This window comes from Ochotona princeps, chromosome 29 (assembly GCF_030435755.1).
Source record: "Ochotona princeps isolate mOchPri1 chromosome 29, mOchPri1.hap1, whole genome shotgun sequence".
NCBI lineage: Eukaryota > Metazoa > Chordata > Mammalia > Lagomorpha > Ochotonidae > Ochotona > Ochotona princeps.
Window position 1 is genome coordinate 16,695,176 of NC_080860.1, and position 13,593 is coordinate 16,708,768.

The 13,593-nt window shown below is 53.1% G+C and overlaps 1 protein-coding gene across 3 annotated transcripts in view; it reads left to right on the forward strand.

The window, feature by feature from the left end:
• Positions 1-696: 696 nt before the first annotated feature.
• OSBP2 (oxysterol binding protein 2) overlaps positions 697-13,593 on the forward strand; it is a 110,723-nt gene continuing 97,826 nt past the window's right edge. The window contains exon 1 of one of the 3 annotated variants that reach the window (XM_058656983.1): positions 697-1,446. In XM_058656983.1, the coding sequence (XP_058512966.1) occupies positions 770-1,446 (677 nt within the window). In that variant the 5' untranslated portion in view covers positions 697-769. The remainder of the gene's footprint in view (positions 1,447-13,593) is intronic. The other 2 variants (XM_058656982.1, XM_012928951.2) reach the window with 2 other exon arrangements.

The following is a 13,593-nucleotide window of genomic DNA, read 5'->3' on the forward strand; positions in this document are numbered from 1 at the left end:
ATGTATTATTTTAATAATAAAATTATGTGGCTCCTTGTACTAAAGCGCTTTGGTTTACAAAATCTCTTCCTGTCCTGAATTCATTTGGAAAAGCTGGGTGAAAAGTCGCCACTGACAACCAAGTTCTTCGTCTTTAACCACAGACGGGTGCCGGGAGACAGACGGGGAGCCACCGCTACTGGCTGAGGAAGGAAGATCCCAGGGGACAGGGCTCCCAGGGCGGGTAGGGGTGGGCTGTTGTGGGCGGGTCGTCGTCCGTCAGCTTTTGGCACCGCACCTGCTCCGGCTTCGTTCCCGGAGTAGCAGCCGTGCCGGGGGTGGGGGGCGTCGGCGTAGGGCCCCGCGGGCCGAGCTGCGCATTCATCATTGTTTTCTTTTTTTTTTTTTTTTCCCTCCCCCTAGCGCCTGGCACGGGTTGGGTCGCCGGCAGGCGCTGTGGCCCGAAAAAGCGCCGTCGCTTCCGCCGGCCCCGCCCGCCCGCCCGCCCAGCTCTCGGCGCACACAGGTGCGCCCAGGGCGCGCGTTCCAAGGACCAAGCACCTCACGGTCCAGATCGGTTTGCCCGCTTCGGCCGCACGACTACAAACAGCCAGCGAGGCGCGGGACAGCGACTGGACCCGCGCGCGCACGCATCCCCCTCGCCTCGCCCCGCGCGTCCAGCACCCGCACCTGTACCTGCACCTGCGCCCGTGGCAGCGCGAGGGCCACGGCGCCCCCGGCCCGCCCCACCCCCACGCCCCGCTCGGCCGCGCTCGGGTCGCCGGGCTCTATGGGGAAAGCGGCCGCTCCGAGCCGAGGAGGGGGCTGCGGCGGCCGCTCCCGTGGGCTCTCGTCGCTCTTCACGGTGGTCCCCTGCCTGTCCTGCCACACGGCGGCGCCGGCCATGAGCGCGCCCACCTCCGGCTCCGAGCCGGAGCCCCAACCTCAGTCCCAGCCTCAGCTCCAAGCCCAACTTCAACCCCAGCCCCAGCCACAGCCACAGCCCCAGCCCCAGCCCCAGGCGGGGCCGACCCCGGAGCCGCCGCTGGAGCCGGTTCTGGAGCGAGCACCAAGGATGTCTGAGCCAGGACCCGGCACTGGGCAGGGACGGGAGCTGATGCTGAAGTTACGGCCGAGGTCCGAGTCCAGTCCGGGGGGCAGGACTGGCGCCCAGGCCAGGACCTCATCGGAGCAGCTGATCTTGGAGGTGACGGAGAGCGCGCCGGTGCCCAAAGTCGAGTCCGTGTTAGTGCCGGCGGCTCTCAAGCCCCTGCCGCTTCCACGACCTGGACAGGCCAAGACCCCCGTGGGGGTGCCCGCGGCGGGTAGCGGCACAAGCTCCAGCGTCCCGATGGGTTCCCTGACCCTGGACAGCTTCAAGGGTTGGCTTCTTAAGTGGACCAACTACCTGAAGGGCTACCAGCGCCGCTGGTTCGTGTTGGGCAATGGCCTGCTGTCTTACTACAGGTAAGGACATTCTGGAGTGTGGGGGGCATGGGAGGCAGGGGGAGTAGTGATGGCTGGCGATTGGTTGGGGGACCGGCTTGGGGTGTTCCAGCATGGCCTAGACCTCCTAGCCCCGGAGAATGGATGCTCCTGTGCAGGGTGAGCCTGCCTCCCCCGACCCCCGTTGGGGAGGGAGAAGCTGGGAGAAGGGAGTATCTTAGGGCCTCCGGTGTTGGCAGTGGTGGAGCTATGTGAGGCAGTCTGAGAGACCTTGCCTGTTGGGGCTCCCCAGGGTAGGAATAGGTGTGTGCGTGACAGTCGCACGCTTGTACATGACACCCCCAACCCTGGTTGTGGGGTTTGGGCTGGGCCTAGCCAACTCAAATACAGCAAACATGGCTCGTAGCCTTCAGGGTAGAGGCTGGGATTGGGGGCATGGGGGTGGGCGGAGCAGCAGTGTGGGATTGAACTGGCAGCCCTGGGGTGGCATCACCTTTGCTATATTTCCCGCTGTAGCCAGAGTGAGAGGGGATGGTGCTGAAGGCTGGCCTGCCTGCCTTGTTTTACTGGTTGCTCCCTGGGTCTCTTTCCTGCCCACTCTGAGCATGCTAGGTAGGTTTCAAGCCTGGAGAGCTTAGCTCACTCCCCCCAGGCTGCTGGTGCGCAAGTGGAGCGAGCCAGCCTCAGAGCTCCTGGCAGGACTGATTCTGGGGTTCTGGGTCCCGGGAGGGGATTAGCAAGTTCACAGGGGAGGCCCAGTCTTGCTTCATGGTTGCCAGCACCAGGGCACAGCTTTGCCCATTTGCTGACGTCTCGTGGCCTTGCTCATCTCCCTGCTCCGCCCTGTGCCCCTTGCAAGGTGTCTGGCGTCCCTCCTGGTCCTGTAGTGGGGTGTGTTGAGGCCAGTTGGAGTCAGTGAGGCCAGTGGGTGGGTGGGGATCCCAGCAAAGCTAAGCAATGGCTTCCACCCCAGGAGGAGGTATCCTGACAAACTTCTCTTCCCCATGCACAGAAACAGCTGTGTTGGGAATGTGCCCAGCTCGCCATGTTGTTTTGTGTGCCCCAGGTCCACTGGGCTGTACTGTGGGAAGGGGCGTAGGGAGCAGGTGCCAGCAGCCCAGTGCCTGGCTTCGATTCCCAATTCTGCCTCCTGATTCCAGGCTTCCGGCTAACACAGACCCCGAGTGCAGCCTTGTCCCACCTACCAATGTGGGAGACCTAGGGTGGAATTCACTTCTGGGTTGCTGTGGACATTTGGGGGCAGTGAAGCAGCAGATGACGGAGCGGGGGGGCTCTGTAAACAATTCAAAATTCCAGGGAGTCTCTATCTAGCACTCCCCAACCGTCAATCACCTCTCAAACAAATAGTTAACTAAAAGACCCCCTCCATGCCAAGGAAAAAGAAAGTCCCCTTACATTTGTTGTAAAAAGTTGCTTGAAGTTGGTGTGCATGAGGGGAGCTTTCCAAAGTCCATACAAAGCTGCCCAGGCGTCTCAGCAGTCTTGTGCACCCCAGTGACCTTGACTTTCAATGCCGTTTCTCCATGAACCTTGCGACATCCCCCTGCACTCACCACGCACGGTGCGTTGTGCTCAGCGTGAGGAGCCGTGTGGCGTTGCCATCTCGCTGTCTGGACCCTGGCATGTCCTCCACGTTTCTCCCAGCCCTAACTCTGACCGTGATGGGCTAAGTGTCACTGTGACAAAGCATGTGACTTGCAATGTCTGCAGGCCGTGGACCACAGGCTGCTCTGGTCCCTGTTTGTTTCAGCCTCACAATCGTCGGTGAGGTGGAATCCAGTATTATCTCATCAGGCAGACAAGGAATGTGAAGGTTTAAGGGGTGTGTGTGTGGCTAGCATCCAAGTCACTAGCCCTGGAGGTGGTGGAGGACCTGACCCAGGACAATAATTATTGTTATTATTTTTAGATTTATTTATTTTTGTCTGAAAGACAGAGTTTCAGAGAGAGAGGAGAGATAGATCTTCCATCTGCTGGTTCACTCTCTAAATGACCACAACAGCTGGAGATGGGCTGGTCAGAAGCTCGGAGCCAGGAGCTTCATCCAGGTCTCCCATGTAGGTATAGGGTCCCAAGGCTTTGGGCCGTCCTTGATTGCTTTCCCAGGCCACAAGCAAGGAGCTGGATGGGAAGTGGAGCAGCCAGGGCATCAATCAGTGCTCATATGGAATGTTGGCAATACATGTGGTGGCTTTACCTGCTAAGCCACCGTGCTAGCACTCCGGTCCCACCCCCCAGGATAACTCAATCCCCAGTCCAGGCCACCCTCTTGTTCCTTCTTGTTTGATTTAATCTCTATGCAGTTTTTAAAGTCCCTATTTATTTATTTCAGTTACTTATAGCTTTATAGGAAATGTATATACACTCACACATATGTGTGTGTAAATATATATATTTACACTTTTTTGTATGAGATACTTCAAAAATTTAGTGGAAAAGTAAAATTAAAAGATGCTTATTTAGGTGCAAAAAAATCCTTTAAGCCTATATATAGAGCCTTCAGAAGGCTCATGGAAAAGCAATGTGTACCATGAAAGCATTCTGCATGGATTTCCAATTTTTTGCACCAAATAAGTATATCTTTTAATATTTCATTTTTCAGCTTGGTGTGATGGCTCAGTAACTAAATCCTTGCCTTGCAACCACTGAATTCCATAGGGGTTCTGGTTTTTCTCCTGGCTGCTCTGCTTCCCATCCAGCTAGCTGATTGTGGCCTGGGAAAGCAGTAAAAAAATGGCCCAAAGCCTTGGGACCCTGTGCCCGCGTGGGAGACCCAGAAGAATCTCCTCCTGGCTTCGGATCAGCTCAACTCCAGCCACTGCAGCCACCTGGGGAGTGAGCCAGCAAATGGAAAATGTTTCTTTCTGTGTCGTCTTCTCTGTAATTCTGACTTTCAGACAAAAGTAATATTTTAAAAAATATATATTTTTCAAAGATTTATTTATTTTTATTGGAAAGTCAGACATACAGAGAGGAGAGACAGAGAGGAAGATCCTCCTTCCACAATGGCCAGAGCTGAGTTGACTTGAAGCCAGAAACCTGGAGCTTCCTCCTGGTCTCCCACACAGGTGCAGGGTCCCAAGACCTTGGGCTGTTCCAACTGCCCTCTTAGGCCACAAGCAGGGAGCTGGATGGGAAGCGGGGTCTCCAGGACACAAACCATATGGGTTCCCGGCATGTGCAAAGCAAGGATGTTAGCCACGAGACTACTGCGCCAGACCCCAAAAATACATATTTAAAAAAATATTTTATTTTCTCTCTAATCTCTCTCTTTCTCTTTCCCAAATACTTGTACTACTCCCCATTTGCCAGCCACAGCCAGATCTGGGCCAGGCCAAAGCCAGGGACACAGAACTCAGTCTGGGTCTCCCACTCGGATGGCTGAGCCCCAAGCTCCTAGAGTATCACCTGCCACCTCCCAGGGTGTCTGTCCACAGGATGCTGAAGCTCAGGCCAGAGCTAGTATTTAATCCCAGATAACTCAATATGGTACATGGGTACCCCAAGAGGTGTCTTAACCACCATGCCAAATGCCAACCCCAAATTCATCTTTTTTTTTTCTTCAAGATTTATTTATTTTTATTGGCTAGGGAAATCTACAGAGAAAAATGTTCCATCTGCTGGTTCACTCCCCAAGTGGCTGCAAAGGCCGGACCTGAGCCAATCTGAAATCAGGAACCAGGAGCTTCTTCTGGGTCTCATCCATATGAGTGCAGGGTCCCAAGACTTTGGGCGGTCCATGACTGCTTTCCCAGGCCACAGAGGGAGCTGGATGGGAAGTGGAACAAGCAGGACACGAACCGGCACCCATATGGGATCCTGACACTTCAAGTGGAAGGATTAACTAGTCAAACCATTGCCCTGGGCCCTTCAAAGTCAATTATTAAAACTTAATGAAAAGTTATTAAGTTTTCCCATATGCATTTTTTAAAAAGATTTATTTATTTTTATTGGAAAGGCAGATATACAGGGAGGAGGAGAGACAGAGAGGAAGATGGTTCACTCCCCAAGTGGCTGCAACAGTCAGAGCTGTGCTGATCCAAAGCCAGGAGCTTCTTTCCAGGGCTGTCACATGGGTGCAGGGTCCCAAGGCTCTGGGCCGTTCTCGACTGCTTTCCCAGGCCACAAGCTGAGAACTGGATGGGAAGTGGAGCTGCCGGGATTAGAACCGGCGCCCATATGGGATCCCAGTGTGTTTAAGATGAGGACTTTAGCTCCTAGGTCACCGTGCCGGGCCCCCACATGCATTTTGAAGTAATCTCCTTTACATATATCATGTAGATGTATAGCTATCTACATGATACATATATATGCGTATATATATATATATGTATATATATCGCATTTCTAACTTTATAAAGTGTATACAGAAACTAGTGTTTAGCATGTTAGGTTGCTGTCTGTGGTGCTGACATCCCCTATAAGCACTGGTTCAAGTTTCAGCTGCTCCACTTCCAGTCCAGCTGCTTACTTAGTGCACCTGTGCAGGCAGCAGAAGGTGACCCCAAGGGTTTCGACTTTTCCCAACCATGTAGGAGAAACAGAATAAAGTCCTTGGCTTCGGCCTGGCCCAGCCCTGACCAGTGCAGTAATGTGGGCACTGAACCAGCAGATGTGGTCTCTGTCTCAACATCTTTGTAACTCTGTCTGCCAAATAGATAACTATATTTAAAAGTGTATGCATTTATGCAATAACATTCAGTATCTGAGGATGATTTTGACTAATGGGGGCATCTGTGAACGTCCTACATGACCTGGAGTTTCTGTTGAAGGAAGTTACTGGGTGGTGCGTTATGTGGAGGCTCCATGCTCAGAGCTGTTCCCCAGAGCATCCATACCAGTTTGTATTGCTGCTGGCAATGAGTCAAACCATTCTGTGAACCCTCAGGAGTATTCCAGGTGATCTGAGGAAAAAACCTGTGGACAACCAAGGATAAAGATTTGTTTTTGAATTCATAACATGGTTTTTTTCTTAATAGACATTTTTCCTGAGCCTTTAAAGACTGCTCGTATGGGCTCAATAACATTTATATTACCAGGAATAAAAATACCCTTGGTAAGTATCGGATCTGTGAGTCTAGAAGGTATTTCTGGGAGATCTGGGTAATTCTTGGCAGATTGTTAACTTCTCTCCAATGATGCTCTAAGAATGTAAACGAGATAGGAAGTAAGGTTTTTCCTGCATCACTTGGCACTCTGATGGTCGATGTATTTGGATGCCAACAGGGACAATGTGATTTTGCATCCTGGGTATTTTTTCTCACCCGGCTGTTCCCGTTTTAAAAGGTTCATCTCGTCTCCTAGGGAATCTGTCATTAATGCTGGGGGAAGAATTTAGAAGTAATAACAGAGCTTTCAGAGATGTGGGCATTTGCCTTGGCAAGTTGTCACGGTGACAGTATTCTTAAGGCACATTGTATACAGGTTCATGCTGCTAAAAGCTGGTGAGGGGATGCAGATTTCTGCTGCCCGCTGGGTACAGTGCGGTTAGGCGCGCCATTTGTTTCCAAGGAAATGGCTTTAGTCAGAAGCATCTGCTTTCTGTATTTTGTGTTGTTGTTGTTGTTGGGAATGATCTAGCCAGTCACAAGGAAGTCCTCACCATCGTTAGCCTGGGTCTGTGAAAGTGAACTTGGAACATGACAGAGCAAGACCAGCAGCTATTTCGTGCACTGGGCGTATTTTGATGTGGTAGCCAGGTTGCAAAAGATGGCACCACAAGCCATCTCCTGTCTTTAGGGCTGGCTGTGGATTCTTCTTCTCCTGGACTCAGCTCTCAGGAGCCAACTGTTTTGGATACTGGGCCTCAAGAAAATCATGGTTTTGCTCCCTGTGTCCTTTTGGAAAATAATCAAAGAACAAAGGGTGGGGATACACAATGCTATCCAGTTGAAAAAAAAAGTCTCTCAAAATATTGAGGATGCAATCTGTAGGTTAAGCCATGTCTGTGGATGGAGTGGACAGCCCAGGAGTTGGCCTTGTCAGAGTAGGCTTGGCTTTCATTTGAAACGCCCTTTGGTATCTTGTACCGTGGCAGTATGGGGCCAATATATTTTCTTAATGCGTAGCACTGGGGCATGGCAAAGATGCCTAAGCAGATGGCCTAAGCAGTGTCCTCTGGCTGAGTGCCGTGCACGCCAGCAGTCTTAGCAAGGTCCACTGGCGTGAATTGAAATGTCCAACCCCACTCCCCTGCCTGGCTTCAGCCTGCTGCTCTTCCCAGCTTTGCTCTCATTGTGTGTAGCTGTAAGCCGCAGAGTCATGCTGGGTGCTTTGTCCTCCCATGTCAGAAGGGATCTCCACCCCGCCTGTCTCCATCCTTGCCACTATGTCATGGCTTAGGTCCATCCACCTCCTGCTCATTTGATGTCCCAGTGTCCAGCTTCTGCTCTGGAGGAGCCTGACCTCCAGGGTTCCATATCAAGTTCCCTGTCCTAGGTGAACGAATCCCTGTATTGAGTCCCTGCTGGTTGAAATGCCTCTGATGGGGTGGGGGTGGGGGGCAGGTGGGGGTCCCTGTTTGACTCTAGGGCCAGGTTTTCCTTCTCTGGGAGGGATGGGGGATTAACAGACCAGACCCATGGGCCTTTGTAGACAACTCCATGCCCTCCCCTGCCACAAGCATTCACTCCATGTCCAAAAATAGCCTCTGTGCATTCCCCCAGGAGCCCAGCAGACTGCTTGGTCACTGTTCCTCGCAATGGCTTGGTCAGTCTGTGAGTGGACATGCCAGCAGATGACAGAGAATCACCTGTGAGCTTATGGGCATTCACAAAGCCAAGTATGTTAATACCAAGTTTCTCCATATGGTTCTCCTCCCCTTTTTTAAAAGTTAAGATTTATTTTTATTGGAAAGGCAGATTTTACAGAGAGAGAGAGAGGTCTTTCATCCACTGGTCACACCACAAATGTCTGTAATGGCTGGAACTGAGCTGTTCTGAAGCCAGGAGCCAGGAACCTCCTCTAGGTCTCCTACATAAGTGCAGGGTCCCAAACTAGAGCCATCCTCCATTGCTTTCCCAGGCCACAGTAGAGAGTTGGATTGGAAGTGGATCAGCCGGGGTATGAACCAGTGCGCATATGGGATACTAGTACTTGTAGGTAGAGGATTAGCCAATTGAGCCATCACACTAGTCCCTTTTTCTACTTTTTTTTTGTTTAATTGGAAAGATGATATACAGAGAGGAGGAGAGACAGGAAGATCTTCCATCCGATGATTCACTCCCAAAGTGACTGGAATGGCTGGAGCTGAGCCAATCTGAAGCCAGGAGTCAGGAGCTCTTCCAGGTCTCCCACACGGGTGCAGGGTCCCAAGGCTTTGGGTCATCCTTAACTGCTTTCCCAGGTCACAGGTGGAGAGCTGGATGGGAAGCAGGTCCGCCGGGATTAGAACCGGTGACCATATGGGATCCCGGCACGTGCAAGGCAAGGACTTTAACCATTACGCTATCGCGCTGGCCCCTCTGCTATTTTTTTTCCCCCAAAGGTTTACTTGTAAAACAGGCTGCAAGAACACAGGCTCCTTCTTTTAACTATGGGAGGAAGCTGATATTTATGTAGGAATGGGATCTGGGCTTCATTGCCCCAATATGTAAAGATTTATTTATTTTTTTGTTAGATAAATTTTTGATAGAGAAAAAAGGTATGTGTTGACAGAAAGATCTTCCATCTAATGGTTCACTCCCCAAATGGTCACAATGGCTGGGAGCCAGGAGCCTCTTCTGGGTCTCCCATGTGGGTATAGGGTCCCAAGGCTTTGGGCCGTCCCCACTGCTTTTCCAGGCCACAGGCAGGGAGTTGGATGGGAAGTGAAGCAGCTGGGACATGAACCTGTGCCCATATGGGATGCAGCACTTGTAGGAAGAGGATCAGCCAACTGAGTTATTGTGCTGGGCCACATCACCCCAACTTCTCCATTTCACACGCAGCTCCAGGGTCTTGGTGTTTAACTCCTCGTACATCTGCTGCTCCTCTTTTTGGGTTTGTTGCAAAGCTTCACCTTCCTCCCTCATCTCCTTTGCCTGCTGCTGGGACCATGCTGGCAGCCGGGGGAGTGGTTTTCTTGCATCCTTCCCTGCGGACATGGCATCTGCCGCCCCTCCCACACAGTCCCCTTGATTCAGCTGCTGCTTTGTTATTTGATGAAGTGAGATTACAGACACATGAGCGGCTTAATCCAGGAGTGCCCAAAACGTGAGTCAGGACATGTGGATCTCGCAGGTTGGAAAGTGTGGCTGCGGACTGCTTGACAAAGAAGTAGCTGATGCGTGTGACCCTCATCTGTAGCTCCTTAGTGAGTGTCCCATTTGTTATCTTATAGGCCCGCAAATATGCATCACCTTGTGAAAGATGGCAGTGGCTGGGAGAGTGGGCAGCAAAGAGAAGGCTTTGGCAGGTGACTGATTTAGTTTTTGCTTATTTTAAAGGGAGATGAGAGAGAGAGAGAGAGAGAGAGAGAGAGAGAAAGAGAAATAGAGAGAGAAGACAGAGAGAGAGAGAGAGATAAGCTGGTTCAGGTCAAAGCCAGGAACCTGGAGCTTCATCCATCGCATCTTCCATGTGGGTGACAGGAACCCAAGCATTTGATCTGCCCCCTGCTGCCTCCCCAGGCATGGCATTAGCAGGAGGGTGGCATCAGAAGCGGAGCTGGGACTCAAACCCAGTCATTCCAATCAGCAATGGGGGCGTCCCAAACTGTGCCTCAACTGCTCCACCCAACACCCACCCCAAGATAAAGGGTTTAGCCAGGGCTTTCACAGCTGTGACGCTCTTTCAAGCATGGTCCTGCTTGCCTGCAATACTTGTGCAAGTCGTGGCTTAGAGATGATGCTTGCTGCACTCAGATCGCAGGACTTTCTGCACCTGCAGCTGGCGAGGGTCTGAGTGGGTTCCAGCTCAGGGGCGCAGGGCACAGGGCACAGGGCACAGGGGATGGATGCTGGCCTACCACTTGGAGGAAGAAATGGAAGCTCCCAGGATGAGGTGGTAGGCAGCCAACCCCAGGATTGACTCTTCTGACTCAGCTGCCGCCAAGGCGTCCACCTGCCTCCCTTGCGGTCTTGGGCCCCGGGGGGACCTCGGCTGCTTTGATGAGTCACTGGGAAGACGCACAGTGCCACCCATAGCTGTGCTCACAGTCACAACGAGGGATTCAAGCAAAGGCAAATCAGCAACAAAACAAAACAAATGGAAGAAGATCCAGGGAACACCTGACGTGCACTCCCGAGGGGGAGGCACACGAGACAGGCTTCCTCCAGCGGCAGTCTGCAAGCACTGTGTGTGTGTCATGCTGCCCATCATGGAAAGTCAGCAGAAACTGAACCCAGGGTTTTTTATTGTGAACTTGGCACACACCCCAGCTCCCAAATCCCAGAAGGAAAGCCCATGGCCAGCATGCAGCACCTTACTTATCTGGGGAGCCACTCTCACCAGTCAGGAATGGCAGAAACCCTCTTGAAATCCACAGCTCCCAGGTGCCAGCTCAGTGACGGAGGGTGAGGAGGGGCAGGTGGCATGGTGTGAAAAGCTGTCTCCATCTGTGACACTGCCAGCCCACATCCCGGTACTAGTCACCAGCCCTGGCTCCCCCACGTCCAATCCAGCCCCCTGCTAGTGCTCCTGGGAAGGCAGTGGAAGATGACTGCAGGGCTTGAGCCTCTGCCACCCACATGGGAGACCCCCAGATGGAGTTTCTGGGCTCCTGCCTTCGGCCTGGCCCAACCTTGGCCATGGTGGTCATTTGGGGAGTGAACCAGAGAATGCAAGAAGGCCTGCCTTTTTTTCTCCTTTTCTCCTTTGCTGTCACTCTGTCTGCCAAATCAGTCAGTCATTAACTGCTCAAAAAGCAAGCGAGCAAAAAGAGGAGCAGCCCCAGGCCTGCTGTCTGAACTTTTCTCCTGCTAGGCCTGAGCTCCTTACTCTTTGTAAACTTTAGTGATGTGCAGTCAAGGTGAAGGCCAACACTCACGCCAGCTCAGGAGGGCAGATGCCTGAACTTGGCTTTAAGCAGTGAACACAGCCTGATGTTCTGGGGACCCCTTTCCTGTGGTCTGCCCTCTGACCATGTGGGTGACCTCTGTCGCTCCATTGTCTCTCTCCTGACTGAGCAGCTTGGTGTTGGTGTTGTGACCTGGGGCACCCTTGTCGCACGTGCCTGCTTCCTCCCTGCCCTTTTTGTGCTCCCTCTGGTGAAGTGTCGGGTTTTGTCATCCAAGACGGGAGCCCACGGACAGGTTTGTGATTTTTGAGATGGTGAGCATCCGCGAACATCCCCCATGCCGTCAGCCACAGGCCAAGTGACGATGTGGCTGACAGCCTCATGTACCGCACAGTCACAGCTGAGGCATGGAGGGAGGGAAAGAAGGAGGAGGTGGGACAGATCTGTGCACAACACACGGCTCAGCCTCCAGAAGAAGAGGTGAAAGGGAGGGGCCCCAGGGACCCCCCCCCCCTCTGCTGCCCAGAGAGAGCTGGGACCTCAGGCAGGTGGCGTCTTTCCTCTGCTTCTTCGGGGACACAGCTGTCACACCCATGTCCACCCAGCGAAGAGAGGCCTGTGAGAAGGGCGTGTGATGTCTCCAAACAGGATCCCAATCTGTTCTTCCCAAGAGGAGAGCAAGTGAGAGAGCACAAATGAGCCTGTTTCCTGGGTGACCAGGCTGGGTGGGGAGAAGGAGACAGCCAAGAAAGCACCCTGGAGCAGGATCGGAACTGGCAGCCCAGTGTGTGTGTGTCTGTGCGTGCGTGTGGTGCGTGAGTCACACATGGCAGGTGTCCCCATGCACAGATGCGAGCCTCTCCCAATCACACACACACACACACACACACACATACACATGCATGCGCGTGTGCGCTCACACACACTGTGCACTCCCTCTGGGTTTGGGAGTCCGGCTCTGGACACCAAGCCCCTCTGTGTTTTATGTGCGACGCTCTCCTGCCTGTGTGTCTGCTTTTTAAGAGTTCTAGATGTTCTCCCATCACCCCCATCGGCTCCACCCCCTGCCCCCACCCCTGGCATCCCACGCCACGCTCCGCTGAGGCTCCGTGCACTTTATGCCTGCCTGCCCGCCCTCACGCTGTTGACTCACAACCACTCTTTGATCTGTCCTTGCTGGGTTGGTGCCCGAAGCCCAGGAGGAGGCAGCAGATGGCATTGCCAAGCTCTCACAGGAAACTGCTAAAATGTGTTGTCTTTTTTTTTCCTTCCCAGAAGATTTATTTATTTGAAAGGCAGAGTGACAGAGAGAGACAGGGCGTGCCAGAGAGAGCTTCTATCTGCTGGTTCGCATCCCAAATGGCCGCATAGATCAGGATTGGGCCACCCCAAAGCCAGGAACTGGGAACTCTTATCTGGGTCTCCCATGTGGGTAACAGGGGCCCAGGGTACTTGAACCATCTTCTGCTGCCTTCTATGGGGCCTGAACAGGGGGCTGAAGTGAAAGCATAGCAGTTGGAGCTCAAACATGCGTCGCAGGAGGCAGATAACGCTGGTCTAATGAAGCAGTAGGAGGCACAGCCTTCCTGGGCTCACTGGCTGCACCAGTCCTGGCACAGGGGCCGGTGTCCTTTCCAACTGGGTCCCCGCCTCCCTTTCTCCTGTCTTTGTCCTGCCCCTGCCTTTGGCCTCAAGCCATCTTCCATCTGTGTGGTCTGACTCCCCCCCACTTCAGACCACAGACCCGGCATTCTCACCTTCAGACCGTCACACCTGTTACCCTGTCTGCCAGGAGTGTTTCCACTGTTGGCTGATGAAATCCTAAGCCCAGGCTGTGTTGCTTGTAGGGTCCCCCTGACACGGGGAACCTGAAGATCCCAGGCCTCCCTCTGAATGCCTTGTGTCACTGGGCTGTACCCCCTCTGAAGGGCTGAGTGATGGAGAAGGGGCAGAGTGAGATCTTTCCTCTTCAGGTTCACTTCCCATGTGACTGCAATGATTGGGACTCTTCAAGTTGGAACCAGGAGCCAGAAGCCGGGAAGCTGCATCCGGGTCTCCCTCCATGGGTGGCAGGGGCCCAAGCAGTTGGGCCATCTTTGTTCTGCTTCCTTTCCCCAGGAGCTGGATCAGGGGCAGAACAGCTAGGACTGGAACTGGCATTTCAGTATGTGATACTAGCCTTACCAATGGCGCATACCCCCCTATGCCAT